This window comes from Sylvia atricapilla, chromosome 1, assembly GCF_009819655.1.
Source record: "Sylvia atricapilla isolate bSylAtr1 chromosome 1, bSylAtr1.pri, whole genome shotgun sequence".
Taxonomy (NCBI): Eukaryota; Metazoa; Chordata; class Aves; order Passeriformes; family Sylviidae; genus Sylvia; species Sylvia atricapilla.
In genome coordinates this window covers 4315236-4341611 of record NC_089140.1, presented here as the reverse complement: position 1 = coordinate 4341611, position 26376 = coordinate 4315236, and the positions used below count along the sequence as shown (strand labels likewise).

General features: G+C 47.4%; 1 protein-coding gene across 1 annotated transcript; it reads right to left on the bottom strand.

Moving 5' to 3' along the window:
• Positions 1–999: 999 nt before the first annotated feature.
• On the bottom strand, positions 1000–24576 carry VILL (villin like). The gene is made up of 19 exons (XM_066313931.1): positions 24490–24576; positions 22888–22962; positions 20240–20436; positions 16393–16501; positions 15968–16078; positions 14336–14535; positions 14172–14250; positions 12715–12813; positions 10995–11148; positions 9897–9997; positions 9503–9640; positions 8811–8969; positions 7792–7971; positions 6760–6905; positions 5931–6075; positions 5413–5601; positions 3596–3664; positions 2452–2715; positions 1000–1191 (listed from the first exon to the last, which is right to left on the bottom strand). The coding sequence occupies exons 1-19, from the start codon at positions 24556–24558 to the stop codon at positions 1078–1080; spliced, it is 2598 nt and encodes an 865-aa protein (XP_066170028.1). The 5' UTR covers positions 24559–24576; the 3' UTR covers positions 1000–1077.
• Positions 24577–26376: the final 1800 nt, after the last annotated feature.

The following is a 26376-nucleotide window of genomic DNA, read 5'->3' as shown; positions in this document are numbered from 1 at the left end:
TTATTTGGAATCACTGATCAGGTTGGAAATGGAGTAAGTCTGCAAACCCACACTGTCTGAGTTTTTAAGGCACTATATCTTCCTTTAGTTTACAGTTTTACCCCATAATCACTGATTGCTCACGGTTCCCGCTGCCCTCCCCAGTCAGACTGATCCCAGAGTGTGGAACCAGCACTCTCAGCCCCAAGGACATCACAGGGATGGAGCCCTGATAAAAGCTTCAGTAGGACACCCTCTGCCTCAGGTCATACCCAAAACCCTCCTGGCTTCCTCAAGCCTCTGCTCTGTGGCCAGGTGGACACTGACATTCACCTGGCCGTGGTCAGGGAGGCCAGGTGAGATTGCAGATGTTGTCTGCATGAGGAAAAAAAAAAGTAGACAGAGTCTTGTCTGGCAGTCAAAAATCGACATTTGTGTCTAGCCTTTAGTATGATCATCCTCTTGAAACAGATCAGCTAATAAATATACTCATAATAAGTGCTTTTTCCCCCCCCAAATCAGGTTCTTGTGTGTTTTACCTGCCCTGGGCTATGCATGTTAATCTGGAACTGATTCTTGCTGTTCTTCAGTGAGTAGCTTTTCTACAAGGTGAGAAGGGGCAGAACTGTCTGGTTCTGTCACTCCACAGACTACCCCATCAGGCATCAAGGCTCCCCCTCCATCCTCTTAGGGCTTCCCCCTCCTCTCCCCGCTCAGAATTTACACAGCAGCTGCAAATGTCCTTTGTCTTGACTAACTTTAAACTTCTACAAATGAAGGAAGATCGTGGCCTCGTGCACGTGGCAATTTGCAAAAGGGAGAGAAAAGATAAGGCTACAGTGGAGTTGTGTGGCACACACTTGTCTTCATGGCTATCAGCAAAAAAGTGTCAGGAAGAAGCAAAAACATCCTGTCAAGCTGCTCCTGGAAAAAGGTTTTGCCTCCTGGGGTTCTGGGTTTGCAGGGAGAAAGGAGCCATCCCCTGGACAGTGGCTGCTGGAATAACGGCGTTGGATTGAGCAAATGCCTGCACTTCTTTCCTGCAGCTCCTAAGGGAGCAGGGGCTGGTCCCACAGTCATCAGATGTCCCCTGCAGTCTCAGAAGAGTCCAAACTGTTTCTTCTCATTCTGCTGCTTCCATTTGGGCATCTGGTAGAACTCATCCTTGGACTTCCCAAAGATATCGTGGAAATCAGCATCGGAGAGATAGCACTGCAGTGAGGAGAGAGAAAGGACAGTCAGCTTTGGCTTTTGCAGAGCCTGGGACAGCTGTATTCCCAGCCCACCATGCCAGTGCTGACCTCTGACTCCAGACCAACAGCTCCTGCTCAGCTCCCTGTCCTCGTGGTGGGAAATGGAACATCCCAGCCCGCTGTTCCTCATCCCACTTCCCAAAGCACCAGGGGAATTAAAGCCCACCAGTCCAAAAAGATGTTCCAGTTTGGAGGAGTTAGCATGCTCTGGCTGGAATTTAGTCCCTGCTGATCATACTGTGGCCAGGACAATTTATGGTCCACCAGGGAAGCTCTGCTGGCCAGAGTTTTGGGCGGTTCCTTAGGCAGTGATTCATGGTGATAGCATCTTCCCCTTGCTCAGTCCCCTCCCCTAAAATATTCACTGGAAATGTTCACTCCCATTGCTGGAAAGACAAGGTCTGCAGAAAGCAAAACCCTCATCAGGGATACTAACAAAGGGAATGGGAGGTTGAGTTTTTTCCTGGCATTTTGGGTGGAAGAACTCATGTAGAGCCCAGCTGTGGATTGTGGCTCTGGCTGTGGGTGTTGGCCTTGGCCAGATTTGTTGGGTAAGACATTGGTCAAACAAGGATTACAGTGAATAGAGGGAATCAGTCCTCTGTCCTCCCATCAGCTTGCTTGGGTCCAGCTGCAGGCACTGCCAAAATCCTTGGGCTGACTGGAAATCTGGGAAGTGTAATTTCTTCTGAAATTGAAAACTGCTGAAATGCAAGCTTTCTGGCAATTAATAAAATAACAGACAATCTTTTCTGGGAGGAGTTTCAAGTGAAAACGTTCACCTACAGCTCAAGCAAAATGCAAATTCTGCCTTTGTTCTCAGCTGTGTCACCTTGTCCCCCTGTCCCTCTGAGGACCGAAGTTGGGTAGCAGAGCAAAAAAAAAAAAAATTCTACCAGAAGAAAACATTTTCTAAAAATTACCACTTAAATTATTTTTCTTCTGCCGCAGAAACCCCATAATTACCTCAACTAGGCTAAAACCACCACAAGATGTCCCTGTCCACAGCAGGGGGTTGGAACTGGATGACCTTTAAGGTCCCTTCCAACCCAGCCCATGCTACGGTTCTATGAACCTCCTCACACGAAGCTCCTGCTTTTGGTGCCACCTGTGTGTCCTGCCAGTGCCCCCTTGAGTCTGAGCAGAACTTGTTAGTCTAAAGCACACTTAGCCAGCTCCAGATTAAGTTAGAAAAGCATCAAACCACCAATGCTGTCACCTCTTTTTTAGTGGGATCCACGCCTTCGGGAAGTTCATCCACCGTCCTGTGCATCAGCACCTCTCGGGAGTAAATCCCTTCCCCGTTGGGCACAGGGCTGCTGTGGCTGTGGCTGTCGCTGTTGTAGTTGTTGCTGTTGCTGTAGCTGTTGCTGTCACTGTGGTTGAAGTGAGATTTGTACTCCGAGGAGGCGTTTGCTGTGCCTGAAGCAGCCAGGTTGGTCGTGCTGAGGGTTCTCTTGTTCAGGCTGAGGTTGTTCAGGTCCTGCCAAGAGGAGGAAAACATGTCCTGGTAAGATGCTCTGGCAGAGCAAGTTGGGGATGATCCCAGGATCTTTCTGCTGGGGTTGTGGGGGAATGTTTCTGGCACAGATTATCCGTAGCTCCGAAGCAGCAAGGGGAAAGTCCCAACTAAAGCGTTAGTGCAGTGCCTCCATAAATGCTACACCTTGGTGTTAGGACTGCTAAAAGCACACACTAGTGAGAGCTCTTACAGAAACTGAGGATACTTACAGCACTCTCATTCTTCTCAAGATAACATCAGGAGAAGGCACATGTGGGACGACAGAAGGTGAGGTTAGATGTCTGCCACGTCTAAAACACCTAAATTACCTGCACACCCCTCCCTGATGAGCCATCTCTCCTCAGCCAAACCTGCCACTTCCTTCCAGCCTTCATCCTGACCCTGCTCAGGGCAGACCTCACCCATGGGACAACAGAATTTGGGACTGTTGGGACCTCATTTACTTTGGAGGATCCACCACTGGGCTGTGCCCTTCTTGACCAAGAGACCCTTGTTTGAGGTCTCAGTGGCTCCATCATTGGAAACTATTCACAAAACACTTAACTGAACCCCCTTAGAGCTGCACACACCTGAATTTGTTCTGCATTAGAGCAGCTGGACATTGTCCTGCTCACAGATGCCTCTGGGCAGGACTGGGAAAGGCCCAGGAGGTCTGGGTGTATTTATGGGTGATTTACCACCTCTCCCTTTGCTTCCCACAGAGGAGCACAGCTCTGATGCTGGCAGCCTGAGGTTCCGTCCCTGCCCTGATCCTGCTGTCCCCTCCTTTGTGCAAACAGGCTGGGGGTGTGCTGGTGTGTGAACCCAGGTGTTCCCATTGTATGGCCAAGACACAACTCACCACTTTGATCTCGGATATGGCTGACACATCTCCCAAGCTGTTCTTCATCTCCTCGTAGGACTTGCCATCCTAAGGGAAAAGAAAGAGTCGTGGGAGCCATGGGCTGCCTTTAGCCCACACTGCTGGTCTCTAACCCACACTCCCGGGTCAGGAGATGATGAATTTTAAAGCCCAGTGCTGGCCACTGATGTGGCAGCTCGTGCAAACCTCATCCCCTGCAATCAGAAGACTGCCAGAATCTGAGCTTTTAGGTTCTTTTTTGAAATCTGTCAGGTTCTTTTTTGGAAAAAAAAAAAAAAAAAAAAAAAAAAAAAAAAAAAAAAAAAAAAAAGGACATTAGCCTTTGTAGCTGTAAAATAACAGGTGAAACCAGGAAATTTAGATTTTAGAGCGGAAGGCAAATGAACAGAAATAAAATTTACTGCTGGATTTAAATATTCTTTACATTTTTGATGAATCTTGCAATGCCTGAAATAATATTCCTTTTTTTTCCAACTTTCCCGATCCATTCAGCTAAAACAACAGATTTTTTTCAAAGACTCAAGTCCTGTCTTCTTGTAATTAAGTGCCATGTATTACGTGATACCTCTTATTTTCTATTAAAAAATTGAATATGAATAGATCAATTGGCAAAGCTCATGACTGTGTTTTCCTAAGCAGCCAGGAGATGTCAGTTCTTAACAGAATCATCCAACAAAGTTTCCCAACAAGAACAAGCAACACAAACACATGGACTGCAGAAAAAAACCAGATTTAGACCCAAAACTGAGCAAAGAACACACACCAGATGTTTCTGGGATGTCAACAGTTTGGATGGCTTGTCTGTAGTTGCTGAAGCTGCCTACAGGGGATATTTTTAGAGGCACATATTTTATGAGCTGTATCCTTGTTTTTCAGCAGTTCCTTGGAAAAAAAAAATTAAACAAACCCACAAGTTTTGACCTTTTTTCTAAGCATCAACATATTTTTAAGGGTCACTGTGAGTTGCTGTCTTATCTCTCCAGATCCAGCTGTCAGGACTGGATCCACCACGACATGGATTGGGAAGAAAGACAATGCAAACCCAGATACAGGAAGTAAAATATCTCTGTAAGAGTTTTCCTGCAGTGTGAAGTCCTGGGGAAAGAGGGGAGAAAGGAATTTTTCTCTCCCAGTCACCTCCTGGGGCAGTTTTCCATTTCTGTATAGGGAGGAGCTGGTATTTGTAACTCTGCTTTTGAAGGCTGGTGTGCAGGGACCAAGAGTGACCTTGCTCAGGAGCTCCTGGGCTTTCCACAAACCTGAACGTTGGACCTGTCTGCTCACATCTTTCATTTCACCACAGTTTGCCCTTAAAGCTGGGTCATAAATTTGCCTCTGTGGCTGCGTTTTCAACAATGAACTTCTCTGTTGGTTTGGTTTATTTTTCCTTTATGATGTGGGTGGGTCTGTTTTCCCTCTGAACTTGATTTTACAACTCAGAGTCCCAACCTCTTTCTGGCTGAAATCAGAAACTTGATTTGGAACCTTATATTTACAAAAATATGAATATTGTGAATTCAAGCACATGTGCAAAACCTCATCTTCACCACACAGGGACTTTTGATTGGTGAAGGAGCAGAAGCTGCTCAGACAGCACCAGGAACTCAGGTCCCTGCACATGGCAGGGGGCTGGAACTGGATGATCTTTAAGGTCTCTTTCAACCCAAACCATTCCATGATTTTGTGAAGCTCAGGACACGTCCTAGTGAGGTTTCACTCCATGCATCCTATATTCACTGACACCACCACCCTCCAGGCACTGCTGAGAAGGCCACAGGGCTCCTCCAGCAACTTACACTCCATTTGTAGGGGTCCCAAGCGTTGAACCATCCCGTGAAGTTGAGGGGTTCATAGCCCTGCTTCACCAGGATGATGGGAGTTGCCAGGTCCCTCCCAGCTGGATGGGTCTTGAGATACTCCTTAGCAGAGGCAATTGCCTCGTTCCTCTCCTGTGTGTTGGAGGCTTTGCCAACCCAAAGGAAAATCTGCAAGGGGAGAAGGTGTTGAAGGTCAGTGAGGCATCAGAACTGTGTAGGCACAGCTGTTTGTTCAACCCTGCCAGTGAGAGCAGAGATAAGACTGGAGATGTGTTTTCCAATAGTTCCTTGTGATTCTGAGCCCTGATTTAACCCCAGCCAAGGAGGATTTTGTTTTTGAAACAGGCATGGAGCATAAATATTTCAGGTAATGGCTCTTATGTGTTTCAAGGTAGATCAACCTAGTCACGGGCTGAGATCCAACTCAACAAGCACCAATTGAAGCCATAATCTGTTTCAAAATACGTCTGAGAAGGGGAGGAGGCTTTTTTTCTGACCTCTTCCCATGTGTCCAGCAGCATGACATCATCTTCATCCAGGTCTTCCTGGCAGAACCCCACCACCTCTGTCATGATGAACCTCCCCGTCTGGTTGGAGCACTCAAAGAGGCGAGGCTGGTAGTGTGTGCTCTGCTCCTGGAACCTGCCTCAGGCATGGCAGGGGAGAAAAAAAACAACAAAGGTGGAAATCTTTCCCTCCTGGCTCACAGCAGGGCCCTGAAGCTACTTGTTGTGGCCTTGAAGGAAGAGGCAGAACACGGCAACACTCATCTAATATCTATGTCAGATATCAGGGGATTCTCGGACCATTTTAATGATTTTCAAAGGTAATTTTTTTTCTCCACCCACAAAGGCCAAAGCAGAACTCTTCCTTCATTGTGGCGATGAGTTTGATGTCAGGTGAAAGCCACACCAGATCACCTTTTTGGCAAAGGAAACCATCAACAGCCCAGAGGGCTGGAGAAATCCTGGAGAAGCAGATCTCATGATTCTCCTGGGGCTGCTGCTGATAATGCCTGGAGATGGAGCACGTGGTTCCTGCAGCCCTCAGGGTGAGATACGGGATAAGCTTACTGGGGAGAAAGGAGGAGGTAGCACACCCTTGTCTGCAGGCTTTGGACCTTTATCTCCCACTTCAGAACTCCTGTCCTCAGAGCCAGGAAAGAAGCACCTTGGTGTAGTTTCTGACCAAGGTCTTGGTGATATTTTGGCCTCGTGCTCCCTTTATTGAGGACGCAGTATCAAAGTTTTCACTTTCCTGAAAAGTTCTGATCCCGTGCTAAATGTCCCCTGGCCAGGCCCAGAGGGACAAGCAGGTCACTATTACCTCTTTTCACTGGCATAAGGTGCTTTGCCTCCCAGAGCTTCCCAGAACTCTGCTGGCTCCTGTCCTTCCAGAATGGTGTGCTTGTCCCGCCTGGAGACGATGTCAGCCACCATTTTTGCCATCTCCCGCTCATCCCCACTGCATCCCTGTGTTCAGGATAAAAGATGGAGGTGCAGTTAGGGGCAGACTGGCCAATCCTATCCATGGGGAAAAGCTGGCTTGGTCCTCTGGAGAGCTTCAGAGCTGCTTGAATGCTCTTGAGGTGACCTCTCAGAATCCATTTCTAATCCTTGAAGGGACATTTAGTGCAGCCAGTGGCTCCTAGAGCAGAACTCACAGAATGACAGAATGATTTGGGTCAGGAGGGACTTCAAATACCATCAGGAACACTTTCCACTCAAATAGGATGCTCCAAGCCATATCCAACCTGGCTTTGAACACTTCCAGGGATGAGGCATCCACAAGTTCTCTGCTTTGGTTTGATCTACCATCTCATCCTGACACATGACTGAAACAAGATAAATGAATTTGCTCTCATCCTGGCTGATTTCTTACAGCTGGAAAATCTGGGATGATTTATTCATTATGAAAGCTGTATGAACATCTACAATGAGGTGAGGGGGACATTCACAACGTAGAGAGTCTGTTACTGCTGACCCTTCACAGACAGAGCCCTTTCCTGGGTGCACTTCCCTCACCAGACATCCATCAGCCAACCATCCAACCATCAGCCCAGCAGCACTAAATCATGTCATCAAGTGCCACATCTGCACATTTTCTGAATACTTTTGACTCCACCACTGCCCTGGGCAGCCTGTTCCAGTGCTTGACATCCCTTTCTGTGAAGGAATTTTTCCTAATATCTAGTATTAACCTCCTCTGGCACAACTTGAGACAGTTTCTCCACTGAATTGATGGTCCACCTGCCCAAGGATTCATCTCCATGACCTGGCAGAGGCAGGAGACTCCAGCCCCACCTCAGAAACTTCAGATTCCTTTGGCTGCCTCGTCATGTCTCGCTGCAGAACTCACCTTCCCACACCACAGGTAGCAGACCTGGCTGGTGGTGAGCAGGAAGACATCGTTGGAGTTGAGGGAGGAGGCTCTGGCTGGCACCTCTGTGGCCTTTGTGTTCACCTCATCCGTGCCCCTCACCTGGAAGAGGCGGATGGCCGGCTCGGGGGAGCTCTTCTGAGCCCGGCTGGTGCCACCCTGCAGGGACAGAGAGAAGGGTGGTACTGGGACTGAGGAGGACACACACAGAGATCCAGGGTGTGACTGCTTTGGAGAAGGTTTTGGGCTCGCAGCCCTGCCCACTGTTGCAATATGAGCCATGGTTCTGCACTGAGCAGGCAAGGAAATCCAAATATCTCCTGATTCCAGGTCAGAATGAAACCTGCATGGCACAACCCCCCCAGTTCTGCCTGGTTACTGAGTCTTGACCAGCTCCCATCAAGACCCTCAAGGTCCATGTGGCCAGATCTTGGTGTCTGTAGAGGATGTGCCATGCAAACTGGGCGAGGCATCTGCACCCTGATTTCCAGCTGTGCTCATCTCAACTGAACATCTGCCCTGGAAACCAAATAGTGGGACCAACACTGAGAGCTGAGGGCAGTCCCCCCCTCCCAGACCATTTGGAATTTCTCCACCACAGATGTCAGCAGCCAAGGCAGCAAGGGAAGCGGGTTGGTAGTTGTGTGATGTGATTGAGCCAAGGACAATTCAAATCACGTTTGTAGGGTGTTTTCTGGATAGCACCATTGGTAATTCACAGGATGACTGCCTTATTCTACCTCTGCAAAATATTACTTGAGGCAGAGCTGGAATTAATCTCACATATCACCGCTGGAGCCCAGGCGTGGACAGTGAGTTGGGTCAGCCCAAAACTGTGCTTATTCCAACAGTGCTCAGACTGCTTGAGGAGTAATGTCCCCTCTGCCAGCCCGTGCAGAGCTGGCAGCCTGCTTTCCTGAATATCAGCCCATTTTTACTGGACTAGCTCCACTGCAGCTGCCAAGCCACCCCTGTTGGTGCTCCCAGAGCCACGTTACCTCGTAGATGACCAGCTTGCCCTTGAAGATGGCCAGGAAGTGCCTGGGCTCCTTGCCCATTGTCACCCGCACCTGCACGGCCTCGTCCCCGTATTTCCTGTCCAGCTCGATGGCATTGAGGGCACAGGCAGTGATCTCATCCACAGAGGCGTGGCGGCCCTGGGGGACAGAGAGGTGACACACACGGAGCAAGGGCACAAAGCTCTTCACAGTTCAACACTTGCCAATCCCAAAATGTGTGATAACAGGAGATCGATCGGAGTTAAAACTGCCAGATATTTAAATTTCACTGGCATTCTGGTTTTGTAGACTTTGGAGTCCCATTTGTGGAGCTTCTCTCTGAATGAAAACATACTTTAAAAAGGAAAGCAGAGATGCTCATAATACCCACAAAACTCTAAGAACTGAGGCTTTAAGGGAAAATCTGATTCCAAGGATTGACCTCAGCACTGTAAGCCCCATCATCCTTCAGCCTTTCTGTCTGACTTTGGGGGTGCTCAGTCTGATGCCAGTTTGGGATCAGTGTCCATGCTGCCTACAAAGGACAGCTTGGGATATTTGGAACTGATGAGCAAAGGGTATCTGAGTTCTTCCAGGTGCTTGGGTTGGGATTTTTGTGTACAACTGCTTCCTTCAGCTTTAGGCTTGTACAGCAGGCACAGCACAGTGCCCTCTGCTCTGCTTTGACCTACCTGCCACATATAGAGGACGTAGTGGGGTCTGCCGGACCTCAGGTAGGTGTACAGGACCAGGTAGCAATCGCCCCCATAGAACTGCCCGTACGTCTTGGGATTCACCGGCTGCATTTCCAGGTCCTCAATCCTCCACACCTAGGGAACAGAACATCTTGGTGAGGACAGAGCACAAGCCTTTGGCTACCACACCACTGAAGCTCCAGGTGATCCCTCAGGTGCTGTCACTGGTCATCAGAGGGAAGAGATCAGTACCTGCCCCTTGTGAGGAAGTTGTAAACTGCCATGAGGTCCCATCCTCAGTCTCCCCCAAACTGAACAAACCAAGCAATGCTTGGAAACTTGAAAAAAGGCTGATTATTGCATCCTGTGTCAGCCAGAGGAGCTCTCTCACCTCGATCTCCCCAGAGGCATCGTCCACCATCCTCTGCTCAGCTGCGAGCTCAGGTCTGGCGTGGAGCTGGGTGGTGTCAAACTTCACCTGCTCCACCTTGGCTGTGTGCACCAGCAGAACAGAAACAAGGACCCAGTGAATGCACAACAGCACACAAACCCTTCCATCATCCTCACACACAATCGTTGTACAGAAAGTAAAACCCAGCCAGGTTTGCAAGAAGCCCCTCCTGCCCCCAGTAAACCAGTGTTGATTTTGGAATATGCAAGAGCTCACACACTTCAGTCTTGACCTGTTACAGGCTGGAATTGGCCACAGGGCATACGCCAGTGATGGCAAGCTGGTAAAAATACTGGTTGTCTCCTGACTGAAAATTCTTAATTTTTCTCCAAATCTATAAATATTTCCCTCATTTTAAAATGCTGCTTTCAGAAATAAAATGCCTACATTTACCCAGTTCATGACAAAGAAAGGGAGTATTTACAGACAGCACAGAGAGACACAGAGATGGAGAGAACTTGCAAAGGAAAGAGATTTGTGGCTCTCAAGCTGTTATTGATGGAGATGTTCAGCATCTCTGTCACCTTCCCATCATTCATCAACAAGTCCTCTCTCTTTGGAATTGTTTACTCCTTGGGGTTAATGCATTGTAATATTCCTTTCAGCAGTGTGATAAATACACCATTGTCACCTGGTGTAAATACAGCATTCCACTGACTTCAGCAGGGGACTGGATGGATGCCAGTGTGAATGAAAGCAGAACTCCTTATCAGGCTCAGCATTAGCCCTTTATAAAGGAAACTCGGGATTTTTGCGAGTGGGAATTTTTGCATACAATTGTTCAGAGGGGAGTGACGCTCTGCCAACATTTGCATTTAGAGGAAGTGGCAATTTGCTTCGTATAAGAAAATTCAGCAGACCTGAATGCCATTGAGTTCATGAATCCTTTCCATCTACTGAAGAGGATGGAAAACAGAAGGCACTAGGAGAGTGTACATTAAATTTTGGAGATCCTGAAAGCAGGAGACAGTTGATGTGAATGATGTTCCCTCAGCTTAGCACAGGCAGGAAAGACAAACCCAGGAGCAATGTGCTCACCAATTTTTCCTGTAGTGTAGACCTTGCCCAGCCCTTGTGTTTCGTTCTTTTCTGTCCACCTCTGGAAGAGCTGTTTGAACATGGCTGACTCTGCCCCATCATTGATCACCTCAACGTTGGTGGATGAAGGATAGCCTTTGGCTTGGATGAAGCCCTGGTGGGGTTCAGAAAGGTCATTAGTGAGCTTTTTACTTTTTAAAGACATGAGAAGAGGCATGTGGACCTGAACCAGATGAAGGGTGAGGGTCCCTCACTGAGCACAGGGCAGGATTCAGTCCAAGATTTGCATTCAGACTGATCAGAAGTAACTGAAGGTTCCTGCTGTAGTATCCATCTTTACTTCTATCTTTAGAGGACTGAACCCTGCTCCTATCCCTTTTCTTCAAACTTTTCATCACTCTCTAAGCCAGGAAGACTGTCCTCACTGTATCCTGGTAGAAAGCATGGGAGTGTAGGGTGGAGGCAGCTCAGCACCCCCAGAGCATGAAGTCTGTTCTGAAGGGACTAAACTCCCACAAATATTGTTTTCTTGGTTTTTTGTCTTTTATTTTTTTCCCTAAACCCGTATAACTTCTTTGCCATAGTGCTACCATTGAGTTAAAAGACTACTTCAACAGAGGTGCTTGACACAACATGAGTGAGAGGAAAATGTTCTGTGTTCTGCCACAATGCCAAAATCCTTGCTCAGATTTGGGAACCACTGCTGTGTTTATCTCAGAAGGCTCCAGGATGACCCGAGGTGCAGTGCTGGCAGTGGCTCAGGGAAGGAGCCTGGTTGTGGCTTTCTGAGCATCCAGCTTCTGCTGTAAAAACTGCAGCCACACAGTGCCCTCAGGGAAAAGCAGAGCAGATGGTCCTCCCGTCCCTCCCACCTGCCACACTCAAAGAAAGACATATCTTTTGTTCTACATGTGTAGCTCAGGGCCAGAATTTGCAAAGATGATTGCCTACTAAAATGAGCCTGAGTCAAGCTCTTGAAAGGAGCAGAGGGAGGGAAGTTTTAAGGCAAAATTTTTTCAGCTTTTCTCCTCTGAGGCAATAGATGCAATCCTGTTGAAGCTGGGTGTCTCCAGGTAGCACCTATTGAAAGTAGAACCACTGAAGTTCAGTATCTCCTGGTTAGACCTCATGGAAGATGAAGCCATCTATATTCTTCCCATAAGTAAATGTCTAATTAAAAGCCATGTTCTCTCACACCCTTCACTTCAACCCACCAACTTGTAAAAAATTAACAAATACCTTACTTGCTCAGGGCTCCCTTGAGGCTAATTTTTTCTGAGAGGAAGAGTTGAAGAATGCTCTGACAGAAAATAACACATGGATGTCAGAGCCCCTCTATTATCTGTTTATGCATCTTTTGGCCATGAATATTTGTCTAATTGTATCCTGACCTTGCTGATCCTCTCTGACTCCACTATCCCTTGAACCAACCGTTTCCAGAAGTTCACTATTTACCGTGTAGAAAAGTATTTTCTTTTATACTTTATTTTCTTTAACAATTTTTTTTCTTAGTTTTAGTGGCAGGTCTTAGTCCTAGCACAATTTGATGACTAACAATTTTGTGTTTATGTCACTGTGCCTCCCCTAGACATCTAACTTCTCTCTCTGTTATTACACAGGCCAGCTCCCCAAGACCTACACTTAATTGTAATTAGTGGTCAGATCTAGATCAGCACATATCAACCACCCACAACATTATTTGCACTCTATTACAACTCACCACAGCTCGAGTGAATGCTGCTTTTTTCTCTTCTGGGCTGGAGGCTTTTCCTCTCCAGACATAAATTTTGAAGCCACCTTGGTCTAAAATGTAGCAGTCCTGAGGTTAAACCAAAAAAAAACAGGAAACAGAAAAAAAAAAAACCAGATGTGAAAACCTCTGTGCAGGAAAAGCTCATTATTTGTAGCTTAATCAGGTTGGACCTTTCTTGAAGATTTAGAATAGATGTTTATCTAGCTCACTCCTCTGCCTTGCAGAGCTTTAACCCTGGTGCAGCCATTATGAGAGGTGACAGAGAATGAATTTCTTATGGTTTATAAATGAAGTACAACTAGCACTAACCCCACAGGGCAGAGGTTCACAGGTGTGGGCACACCATGCCCAGGCTGTTGATTTATAACTGTACCTAGATAAAGTATGTACTTTTCTCAGGCATTGCTCAAAGCTGGTATTACCACCTCATAGGAGGTGTTCTCAAACCAAAAGCACCACCAGCTCTGAAGGGGACCAGCAAAAGTGTATGCTGATATATCAACCCCAGCCTGCTGCTGCCTGCATTCATGCCCAAATCTGCCACTAAAGGAGCAGGAAAGGTCCAAGATAGACATTCTTCTACACGAACATTTTGGCCTCATTGAGATCCCTGATCTGGAGCCCAAAGTGTTCCGTTGCTGTGAACGCAGCAGGATCCCAAACCCAAAGGGGATGAGCTGTGTGCTGAGCCCAACCCCACTGCTGAGAGCTGGTGCTCCAAACACACTGTGGGACTAAAGGCTGCTCCTTTTTCAAACTGAACTATGAAAGAAGGAAAAAAAAGGCTTCATATGTGTGCAAAGGGAGGCTGAGATTTTAACAAGGCTGCCACGAGGATGAAAAGGGGAGTGGGAGCCTTGCGGCACAGAGCTGCGTTGGAATAGGCTGGTCCTGCACTGCAGAGAATCAAGGATGAGCAATTCTCTGCCAAGTTTCAGTCAGAAGAAAAGCCTCTGTTTTCTGAAAAACTCTGTGCAGAGGGTCTGTCAGGAAATCTCCTTCCAGGGTGGGTCACTGAGAGCAGCCACTTGCTATGGCAGGAAAACCAATCTGTGAGCAGGGTATTTATTTGCTCTGGAGTCAGCAGAGGGAAGGCTATCCCTGAACATCAGGTATTCAGAAGCCTTCATTCCATTTAGAATTTATTCCTGGTATGCAGCTCTCCCTCACTGTGATTGCCAAGCTAATATAATCCTTGGCTGAGAGCATCAATTTGCCATCTCTTCTTGGAACAGCTTCAACACACCACCTACCTCCGGCTGCTGAGATTGTAGCAGGGCTTAGCTGTCCTAACCTAACAGCAGGGCTAAGCTCTCCTAGTGATGGAAGGCCTGATAATTTTCAGGAAACAGGTGCCCAGCTGAAAACAAAGTGAGCCACAGCCTCCTTTTCTGGCTGGAAAGGCCACTCTGGTTTTGTCTCACCTCGTGCTGGAGCAGATCCTGCGTCAGCGGCCGAGTGGCGATCTCCTGCACCACCAGGTCATTGTCCTTCTCATAGACACTGCAAGACAGAGGCACGGAGCTGAGTGAGACCCCGGGGAGCCCTCTGTGAGAAGGGATGGGGTGTGAGCAGGGCCAGGACTCACTGGTAGAGCCGGACATTGGCTTTCTGCAGCTCGTCCGCCTTGGTGTCGGGGGTGGCATCGCGCAGCTCCCCGCGCCGCTCGCCCAGCACCATCCTCATGATCTGCATCAGGTCTGGGCAGTCCCTCTCGTTGTCAATGATGCCAATCTGGGCACGGCCGCCCCTCTCGCTGTCCCTGATGCTCCGAGCCAGGGCAAGACCCTGCACAAGGAGCCGTAGTGGGGTCAGTCCTGACACACACCGCAAACCCAGCGAGCCCCCCAGCAGTGACTGAGAACTGCCCAACCAGGTTATCACAGCTCTCTGAAGCTCCTAGTGCCCTCCAAATCTAGCTTTTAAAGAAGGAGATATGTCTGTATAATGCCTGATTATTAACTAAGTCGTAGGAAAATATTGCTAATTGTAGTCGCTGCTGAAGCTGCTCCCGCAGGGCGCAGGCACAGTAGGCACTGCCCGTGTGTGACTGTGCACCAGCAGGTCCAGTGATCTCCTGGGATGGTCTGCAGGAGATATGAACACATGCTGAGGCCAACGAGGCAGGATGCTGCAGAGCTGCAGGACCCCGGCCACCCCGTGGTGATGTTTTACGTTTGAATGTTTCGAGTCTTTGAAAAACCTGGATGTCTTCTGTGAGAAAAGCAGCGTGAAATGTTAAGCAGCTAATTAGGCTGAAATCTCCATCTTCAATTGAATCTTCTTTCGTTCCCATGACTCCTTCTGCAATAGCTTTGAAAGACTCCTCTGTATATCAGACATAGGGAATGACCTACCTGAGGCCTGGGATGAACCCAGCAGCCTTGAACCTGCTCCCCCTTAGGAGGTGAGGATTGCTTTGTATCTTCAGCATCTAGATCTCCACTGTGCCCCAAAAACGGCATTCCCTGTGGAGATTCCTCCTCTCCCAGTTCATCAGGGGACACCACACAGTGCAGATCCACCTGCCTTTTAATATTATAATGGCCACAAGCTTGGCCACCAGCTTTGCTGATGACCCACTGCCATATCTTGCTTTATTGTGTCTCTGTTTCTTGGTTCCTGAATCAGTAAAATAAGGATAATGATCCCTTTGCAAAGTGCCTTAAGAGCTATAGATCTGACCAACCAGCACCTGGATTATGTATTCCTGCCTGTCTCACACTGACCAAGCCAGAATTCCCTGTGGATGCTGTAAACAAAAAAAATGAAAATTAATCTACCCTGGGGTGATTATTGAAGCTAAACCTACTGGAGCTGCTGACTTTCTAATCCTATGCCACGCAAACAACAGGGCACAGAGGGATGGAGATGAGCTCCAGAGGGAGCTGGATGATCTTCTGGGGCTGGAACTAGAGATGTGCCCTTGGCTGCCTGTGAAATGCAACCTGAGGCCAGATCTGAACTGGAGCAAAGCGATTTCATGGGCTTCTAAAACCAGTAGATGGGCAAGTAGAAAGTTTGTCACTATTTACATCATCTCCATGTTGTTGTTCTTAAGATTTTAGCTATAAAAACACTGTGAGTTTTTTTTTTTGTTTTGGTTTTTTTTTTTTTTTTTTTTTGTTTTTTTTTTTGGTTTTTTTTTTTTGTTTTGTTTTTTTTCCCATGGCATCAAAAAAATGCCACCTTAAACCAAGTGGCTTTCACCTGTACTCACCCTGGATTTCTCAGCAATGCTGCAGCTGGGTCCATTCCACTGGATCAGCACTTTACCAAGGTCCAACAAGAAAACATCTCCCTTATTGAAACTGTCCCAGGAGAGTGCTACCTGTCACAGGGGAATGAGAGAGTTTGGTGAAGTGGGGAGGACAAGGAGAGCTGCAGGTGACAAGTCACAGCCATGGAAAACCTGTCCCTGGGGATGTAAGAATGGGTTTGCAGTGGCTGCTGGCACTCAGCTCTTCACTGAGCACAGTGGCTTCTCTCGTGGTGACACCAAACCCTCAAGTGAGGACTTGAACATTGCCCTAAAATGGAAGTTCTTGAGCAGGAATGAGATACCCACCAGGCAAATCTGCTCAAAAATGAGGGAGGAAAAGGAAGGAGAAATGAGTCATAAGAAGAGCAAGGTCTTCTTCTTACCTCTGTGGCTGACACGTGCTTCTTGCCCTTGACATGAAGAAGCCGCTTGATGTTGTACATGTTGGTCTCCACGTGCTTAAACCCTGAAGCCACTCCTCCCTTCTTGTAGCTGTTGTGCAGCAGAGAATACAGAGTTAGAGCTGCTTACAAAATACCTTCCCCTCTATCCTCTGAGAACATCCCAAGCTTCTGGTGGCAACTAAAATATCTAGAGGCAAAATAACCTCAAAATCCTAAAATTGCAGAGGCAGCTGCTGGGTTGCCTCACTGCTGTTCATGGTCTTTATCATGGTGTGTGTCTGCCTCTTATGGGTGTTGTGCTGCTGCTGTGCACACAATAGAATCATAAAATCATTTAGGTTGGACAAGACTTTCAAGAGCATCGATTTCAAGCATTAAACGTCCTGGGAGAAGATGGACAGACAGGTCATGGGTGGCAATGGAATTGTAACACAACCAAACTGAAAACTCCATTGACCATGGCAGTGGCATCCCAAAACTGAAATATTACATAAGCACTCAATAAAAATATGAAACAGACTTGGCAGAAAACAAACTTCTTGCCAAAACTTCGTTTTCTTCAAAATAGTTACTCTATTAAAAGCAGCTTGGACAAGGAAACTGTCACCAGAAGCAGAACAAAGCTGTAAACAAGTACAGGACACTGTCTTTCCCTCAGATTTTACCTCCCAATTTTTTTCTTCCGTCCTTGAACACACTTTGCAGTAGCCACTCTCAGCACTGTTATCACCTCATGCCACAATGCCATCCCCTCTCTTGTGGCAACTTTGCACAACCATGAGAGGGCTCAACCCCCCACAGGAAGCCCCACAGCCCTTTTTAATATTTTTGGTAAGTTTAATGCACTCTTATATATCCTAGAGCATTTTAGAAAACAGATCTATTGTTCACACTACAGTATAATAAGTGACACAATGCAACTGCCATTTAGAGGGGAAAAAAGAGACAATTGTTGATTGTGGTTTTTTTCCATGTGGGTAATAGATGTATTTTATCCTAGCTGGAAAAGTACTGGCTAATGTGGTCAGAAATGTGACTCACAGCACTTTAGACTTGTTTGGCCCAGCTTAGGATAACCACAGAAGGATGCTCTGGTGATTAGTCCACCTGCCAAGATGTGGAAAGAGCTTGCTATAATTTCTCATTCTGCCTCAGACTTCCTCACTGACCATGGGGATGTGGTTTAGACCCAGATGAATTCTACTTCATGCTGATTTCAGAGGCAGACAGGTTTCTAAACAGACTGGTTTGGAGGGTGTGATTTTCAGTCCTTCATTGTCCCTTACTCATCTTTAAGATGAGGCTAAAAGCACTTTCCTGCCTCAGAAAAGTTCTGAAGAGGTTGTTGAGATGCACAAGACAAGCTGGGATGGAGGATATTGCCCCAGGACGGGTTTTCATCAGCGTTTCCTACAGCAGTTTGAAACCAAACCACTCAGGCTGTTTACTGCCAGTGAAGATCTTCTTGGAGGACAGTGACTGGAGTCCTTCCAAAAACCCCAGAGTGAGCAAAGACCCTGGGATTGGATTCAATATATCAACATATCATGTATTCAACAGTGTCTTTTAAATGACAGAAGTTCAGTCGCTTTTTCCTTCCTCTACAAGAATATCACACCCAGTATGAGCCAAATCAGCACTTCAGTTTAAGGTGGATATTAGTCTGAAGTGCTCTGAATGGGCACTTGAAAGTCTGTGGAGGAGAGGAATGAAGACCCTGAGGTGAACAAAAGGGAGGTTAAGATTCAATTACTGCAAATATCTGGGCAAATGATCAGTGGAACAGAATGCCACGGCTCCAGACTGGATGTCACAAACGATTCCCTCAAAATGGGAATTCTTTGCTCTGAATTTTAACCAGCATCACTGCTGACCTGTATTGTAGCAATGCACCCCGGCAGGTGTTCCTATATTAGGAAAGGATTTGGGTTTAATTCCTTGTTTCACTCATACGGCAAAGAACCAGAAAATTTGATGCTGTTCTCTCCATAACTGGCCCGGTTCCAACACAAAGGCACTTGTTTGAGCTGCACCTTAAGAATTGTAGCTGTTTCTGTTGGGCAGCATGGCAAAAATCCCACCTTAATCGTTACACACTTAAAGGAGAGCAAGGAGACTCTCAGGGGCATTTTCAGGGTGTGATAGAAGGTGTTAGGATCCTCCTTGCACCTTGCACGGCTTTTACTCTTTTGTTTTGTATAGTTAGTTATTCTCCTCTCTTTAATTAAAACCTTTTGCTTTTCCAAACATCTCTGATCATGCCATCTCACTGTTTCTATAAGCCATTTTTAAAAGGCTGCAGGCAACCCTTGGCTGTGATGCACCTTTGTGGGGCTGATAACAATCTGGCCCCACACAGAAATGCATCACTGTATTTTTCACATTTTTGAGATATGGATGTCTCAGATGTAGAGAAGCAGAGGGAACCCCAAGGGCCATGACCCACCTCAGCGCAGGTGTCCTGGGGTGACTTTATGATGTTTGTATCCCCAGCTGTCTGTTCATGTTGGATATTATGTTTTACACCTTTCAGACTGGTTCTGAGAGCAAAGGGGGTGGAAGAAGAAGCACAGAGTTTGCTTGCAGGAATTGCTCTCCCTCCTCCACATTCTGCTCCTGGACTGTGCTGTCTGCAGCACGGACAGACAGCGGGACAGAGATCTTTTTTGCTTTTAGTTAGTTTTAGCTAGCTGAGGCAGAGAAGCTCCCTGGACTCTTTTATTCTCTTTTGGGACTGTTTAAACCTGCTCTGGACTGAAAACCCAGAAGAGCACCAGGAGCTCGTACCTGCAGCCCACTGGGGCCCAGGATGGCATTTTCCAGTGCTGAAGGGACTGGGACTGATAATAGACTGAGCAAGCTGACTTTATGGGTTTGCCATCTCACTTCAGAGCAACAAGAGGTTCTATTATTTCATATCATTCCTCTTTTTGTGCTTGTGGGCACTCTGTTAAATAAACAGCTTTTTCCACTTTTCTCTAACGAGATTTTTTTCCCAGACGATCTGAGGAGGAGTGGCATTTGGGTTTGCTTCCCAGAGGGACCCCTTTGGGAGGTTTCCTCCCAAATTCGCCCTAAACCAGGACTGCTGGAGAAGATGAATCAGGGAAACCTTATAAATATGATTGCTTAGCAAAAGATTCTGAAAATATGAATCTTATAATCGAAATAGAAATGAAAGCTGACTTTGAGTTGTAGGATACTGAGTCTCAGTTACTATATAACTTGAAAACAATAGTCTAGCTGGCTGAAGGAGAATCCCTTTTGATTGAACAACACCTTTCTGTTGGCTAAGGGAACAACACCACTGCTCTTAGCCAAAGGTCAATGTAGCAACAGAGAAAAGGCTAAAGAGTAGTTTTTAGAGTTTAAAATATAACACAATATGGTAATATAGTAGTTCTTATAGGCTGTATGTAGATTCTAAAGGGTTTTGTGTCTTGTGTTGGTTGGTCACTGTAAATTAGAATATTCATCACAAAAGGAGATATAATGGAGTGTAACAAAGACCTCTCGCTCTTACCTCTTACCTCTTAGCTCTTAACTCTTATTCTTGCCTCTCCTCTTAACTCTTACCCTTCCTCTTCCCCCTATTCTTGCTCTCTCTCACTCCCTTCTCTCTCAGCTCTCACTCTCCTGTTCTTTCTCCCTCTCTCTTAGGGACTCCCCTCCAGCCCAGGCTGGTGGCTGAAGGCAAGGCCCTTTTACCCACGACCCTTGCAATAAACCCACGTGTTCCAGAATACACAAGTCAGCAGAATTCCTTGTCCCAACCATCCATGGATCCACCTACACAGGACAAAGCAGGTCACCTGGAGCCACTCACATGATTCCGTTGCGGAAGTAGCTCTGGAAGGTCTCGGACTCGTGTCCCTGCACCTCGCGGTGCTGCACGGGGCTGCCCCCGAGCGCCGTGTCCAGCTGGGTGACGTACATGGCCGCAGCACCCTGCTCGTCCTGGGAGGAATCCCTGCCAATCCAGTAGTGCAGATCCACTGAGGAGCCACGGGACGTCCTCTTGGTCTGGAAGAGGCGGGAAGGACAAGTCCGGATGAAGGCACGGCATTGGAAGTCTAGAAACTTGGATTTGGGGCTTTTATAGGATATAATACACTGTATACTGTAGTAATACATCTGAGTTAAGATGGAGGATTTTGGCTGTTCTCTAAGTCCTTCTTCACCTCCTGCCTTCTTCTTCATGGGTTTGGGTGGTTTTCTGTAATTGGGTGAAAAAGGTCCCCATTGCGGGCCTTGGGTGGTCAGTATTGGGTCAAAAGTAAAACTAATAGAAGTGTCACCTCGTTATTGGGTAATTAGCACTTAAATAACCTCGGGAAGAGTTAAAGGTACTCCATTTTACCTCTTTTCTCTAACTTACTAGTTAGAGTTCATGGCTTGTGAGTCTGTAAATAGATAAGAAATAATAAATATCCAAGTCTGAACACGAAACCCACATTTCCTGTGTATTAATCCTGACCTTCGCAAGGAAGAAAGGAAGCAGGAACCTTCACGGCACAGCCCATTTTTGTGTTGGCAAACCAAGTGACCTTTCTCAATTCTGCCTTTCTCCTGGGCAAGGGGAGAGTGGACAGAACCTCAGGTACTCCTTGGGAGCTCGGCCCAGAGCTCTCCTTATTCAGCAGAGCAATTTATGGATTTTATAAACTGAACTGAAGGATGTATCTGTCTGATATTCTTTTACAACTCTTATTATCAAGGAAAACTGAGCACCCGTGCAATTAATGTCTTCAGCTTGTCCTACTATTGCATATTTTGATATTAAGATATAAAACAGATTCTTCCCATAGATCACCTTTTGAAATGCAATGCACACTGCTATTTATTTGCCTGGAGATGCCAGCCTTTCTTTCCCGTTGTTGTTCTCATAGCACACGACAGAGCAGCACAAACTACCTCAGAATTCCTGCTGACTTGCAAAACAGACATAACTCCAAATGAAGCCGAGCCAGTGTGTGCATGCTGGGATTCATCTTATTACAGAAAACTCCAGCAGCCTAGAAAAAGGAGGCAAGCAGGCTGAGAAGAAGGTGTGCTCGGTGTTATTTGAATTGTGCCAGTTATTTTTCAGCACCCACTGTGTTAAATCCCATCATGGACACCTGGGAAAGGTAATGAAAGCTCATTTTATAAGCTGGATTTGACACTAAGTTCTGTTTATTTGCTTTGTGCAGTAATACCACAGCGAAACACAGCAGAAGGAGCTGAATAAAAAAACAGCTCTGTTCCTCAGGCACAGATAATTAATTTGTGCAAAAATCGCTCAGTTTAATACATTGCTACTGAAGATGAACAAAGCCCCATTGTCCCACGGACAATCTTTATTTGGAGAGGCTCCAGTAAAGAAGCAGAATGCAAAGATGAGTGTTCCTACCCTCCTGTCTCCCAGGAGAAAGAATAGTGGGCTGATGAAGGGCTCTTCTGCCTGGGGAAGTCGCTGCAACAGAACCTGAGCCTCTGAGCACCAAAATCCATATTTACACTGTCAGCTCCCTGCAAGGACTCCAGTGTTCTGCTCTAGGTGTCTGTTTGTGGGCCTGTTGCTCAGGCTTCCAACACTCAGAAGGTGTCCTAAAGACATGTGTGGGGGGCATTTGAGCAGGAGACACATCCTGTGCTGCCATCCCAGCTGCTTCCCCATCCTGGCATATGGTGGGTGTGCAGCTGGTCACTGAGGGGCACTGGGGGTGTTGCTGCCTCTCCACAACAGAGATGTTTGCAGGAGGCACACTCAGAGCCAGGAAATGGGAAATGCTGCTGGTTTCCACCACATGGATGAGTTTTGGTACAATGGGACCTGCCTGGGTTGCTCTACACAGATGAAGGGATTGGAAGGGATTTTAGGAGGTGAGTGTAACACATCATCCTTTGGCCAAAATCTGAGAACGTGAAGCAGTTTGCAGAGAGCAGAGCTGGTTCTCAGCAGTCCTTCACAGCCAGCCCAGGTTCAGCTGGTTGCAGGTAGGTGTGGACCAAATTTGGGTGGGGCTGAAGTGTCCTTTATGGGGACATGAGATGGGCTGCAGAGCCTCTGCTGCTTACGTGACACACGACATGGAACATCTTCATGTCCCACATCACCTGCTAAAAATGAGACCCTCCAGCTGGTCACATCCCCCAAGGACTCCCATAAATCATTTAAATGTGGGCCTGATTGAGTTTTCCAGGAATGTACTGGTCATTTTGCCATGCCTGGGCATGACTCAGTCGATTGGAAGATAAACACTTCTAATGAATTACTAAGTTAATGGCTCCTCTGAAGTTCTGATTTACTAAACAGTGTTGTCACAACAGCCACGTGAAATTCAGATCCATGATTAGATGGTGAGCATACATGCACAACCACTTCAGTAGTGCTGTTTCCACAGGACAGGGTACCAAGGAACCAAGGCAGATCTGAATAAAAAGGGCTGAACCAGTTGCCCAACAGAGACCAGTGTTTGCTGTCTTACTTACGTGCAAAATGATGTAACAGTCTCCTTCAAAAAAAGTCCCATAAGCTTTTTCAGGTACAGGAACCATCTTCATGTTCTGTAAGGAGATCAGAGTTGGGGTCATTGCTAAAAGTGGAGAGCCAGAAGTTGGTGTGTATGAACCAGGACAGGCTGGGGTGCACAAAACACTGAGGTGACAGTAAGGGTTTGGAGAAGGAAGAATCAGGGCTGAGTGTGTGAGCTGGGAGAAGCCACTTCTGGAGGGAATATTCAAAATACTAAGGTGTGAGAAGAGGAAAAGGATGATTTTGCTTGGACAGGCTGACAGGTATGTTTTACTCTCCCTGCTTTTCTGCAATCCTGTGGATTTAGACCTGGGGGTCAAGGTGAAGTGGTACAGAGCTTGCATTTGCAGGGAATTTCCCAGGACAGTGAGCACATCTCATCCTAGGTTTAGTTTTGGGCAGTTTTTCTACTCAGTGCCTATGAGTTCAAGGATAACTTTCAGCACTTTGTTAGGACAACACTCTGCTAGGGGCTCAGGGCAACCAGCAGCACAGAGAAAAGACAGAACCGAGGACACTGATGGTCCCTGACCCCTCCAGACCCTAACTGCAGACTTCCTCTGGCACAAGTGCATCATTAACCAGCCATGCCTGCCCAGCACAGGAGCCTGCCTGTGCCACACAGCAGTCCACAGGCAGCTCCTGGGCTGGAGCTGGCTCTGAGGTTCCCTGAAATTAGAGACACACATTCTTCTGCTGGCCTGACTTGTCTCCCTGCATACCAGCTTGACCCCTGTGAACCCACACAGCTCTAATTACAGATCATCTGGAAAGCAGCTCAGGGCAGTGCTTTGGTGAGAAATGGAAAGGTGAAGACCCTGTGATATTTGGAACGTGGTTGTGACCTGCTGAGTATCACTTGGGGATGTTGGAGCCTCTTCCCACTGCTCCCCTGAGTGGATTCTGCACCTCAGTGTAAACCCACTTTCATTGCAGGGGAATGTTCTTGGTGAATTGGGCCAGAAAAAGGCAGAATTGAGCACAGCTTGTGGAAAAATTGATACCACCACCAGCAAAACCAATAACCCCAAACCAGATACCACCAGCAACAAAAAGGTAACCTCACAGGCTGCAGGATCTCTCCTTGCAGTGACACAGAGTAGGAAAGGTAAGGGAGAAGTACAGATGGACTCTATGGAATGCCTTTGCTGCAAAAATAGGTGTCTTCCCCAGGCAGCTGCTGGTGTGGACTAAGGCTGCCTATGGATAACCCATCTTGGTGAAACAGGGAATTTCTGGTGTGTTAAAGCAGCCTTGCATTGATTCCAAAAAGGGGTGAGAAAAGCCTCCAGGGCTGGAGGAATGATTGCAGTCCCACCACATTCCTGTTGCCTCAGTAAATATTATAATCTCCGTTTTACAGAGCAGGAAACCAAAACAACAACATGTTGAATGTTTCATGGGGAAATACTGAGTCTGTTTCCCACTGTATCTTATCTGTAGGACCCTCTTTTACCACACACATTACTGCAAGAATTCATCTTCCTTGAGACAGAAACACACAGAGGTGCGGAGGACATGTGACACGACTGTGACAGAGGACATCACTCTTGTCCTACCTCTATGCCCCATATCTGCAGTCCCAGCTTTCTCTCGATGGTTGGGAGATTTGTGTCACCGTCTGCCATCCTGCAGTCTGAGCTGGAAGGCAAAGGAAGAAGAAAACCCCAAATAAATTATATAATTAGATGCAACAGTGAGTGTGTTGGTCAGCTCCTCCTGCCGTCAGAGCAGGTTTAATACAGAAAATCCACAGCTGGAAGCATCTCTGTCTCTTTGTATTGACAGTTAGGTGGGATGAACCCTCATCCCCAGGCTGTCCATGCTCAGGAAGGGCCAAGCACAGTGTAGGATCACAGCCCAGCAGACACTGGGTTGGACACTGCTCTTTGGGTGGAGGGATTATTTTCCCTGGATTTGAAGTGGAAAGGATCCTTTGGGCTGCTGGACCTGACATCAGGACTGGTTTGTTCCCACCATGGCACGAAGGGTGGAGGAGACACCAGTGGACCTCCAGGAGCTCTGTGTCCTCCTGGGTGAGGCACTGGAGGTCAGGGCAGGGCAGGTCTTGGTGCACTGGGAGCCCAAGGAATGAATCCTTTCTACTTGAGGCCAATATTCAGGTCTAAACTGAGACTAAACTGAGCCAGGTATCTCAGGGCAGGTATCTCTCAGCTCCCTGCAGGTGCAGCAGAGCACACAGACTGATCCCATCAATAACCAGAATGTTAATTCTACACAAATCCCAGCAGCTCCCTAAGCTCTGCTGCCTGCATGGGGAAGAAGCAGGTTTCAGGTTGCCCATACAAAAGTGTCTGAAAACATTTGAGATGTTTGTTGTGTCTTCAGCTGTCCCTCTGATGGGTGGAGGCCTCCCATCCATCCTCTATCATATCTACCAGTTGTGGGGAGGAAAAAAAGGGACTATCCTTAGCTGTGCTCCCTGTTCCTACTGCTGAGGTTTTTGCTCAAGAAACAACTTCTGAGCCCAGCTTGTTTACAGGGCAACTCCCTGAAGCGAGTGAACTCTCAAAGCCATGTACATTAAAACGTGGAGTCACATCCCATCGGAGCTGGCTCAGCCCCAGGACAGGCTGTGTTTGTGCAGGGGCACTGCCCCCATCAGCCTTTTCCCTGTCAGCCAGTCCTGCTCACAAACCCAGGCCCAGCCTCCAGGGAAAACACAGCTCACTGCTCTTCTGCAGGAGGGGAAGAGCAGAGGTGTGATCCCTGCCAGAGGATGTTCATCGCTCGTGTTACGGCGGCTGCGTGTGACACCGCCAAGTCCTAACAAGTGCTGGTCCACCTGAAGAGTTTTCACTCTGAGTAAGGGCACAAAAAACGCTGCCACAGGCAGGAGAATTGGTCCATCCAAACCTCCCACCAGTCCTAGCAAGTGCTGGTCACCCTGGAGAGTTTGCACTCTGAGTAAGAGCACAAAAAACGCTGCCAAAAGCAGGAGCATTGGTCCATCCAGACCTCCCACATGCCAGACCCGGGCTCCTTGCTCAGGCAGTGGGGAGATGCAGGTGTTTGCTGGGGTGTTTTGGGCCCAGCCCCAACACCTCGCTGTTACCTGAGAGGGCACAGTCTGGAAATGCTCAGCAGCAGGAGTCAGAAGTGCTCATTCCTCCCTGAACACAGAAGGACTGCTGGAGACTGAGTCCATGTGGCCTCAAGAACACATTCAGTGACCTTCAGCTCCCTCTCAGGTCCTCCAGAGAGCTTCCAGGCAGGAAGACAAACAGCAAGGACAAAAAAAGACATTTTTCTCTTCAATTCCCAGAAAGGTGATTGACACCCACACAGATTAAAAGCCAGATCCAAGTAGATATTTCAGTGTCCACAGAGACAGACGCTGCTCTAAATGGTGTCCTTGACTCACCTACAGCCCTGGAGTACAGGGCTATCAGGAACTAAATACAAAAACATGGTCTTAGTTCAGA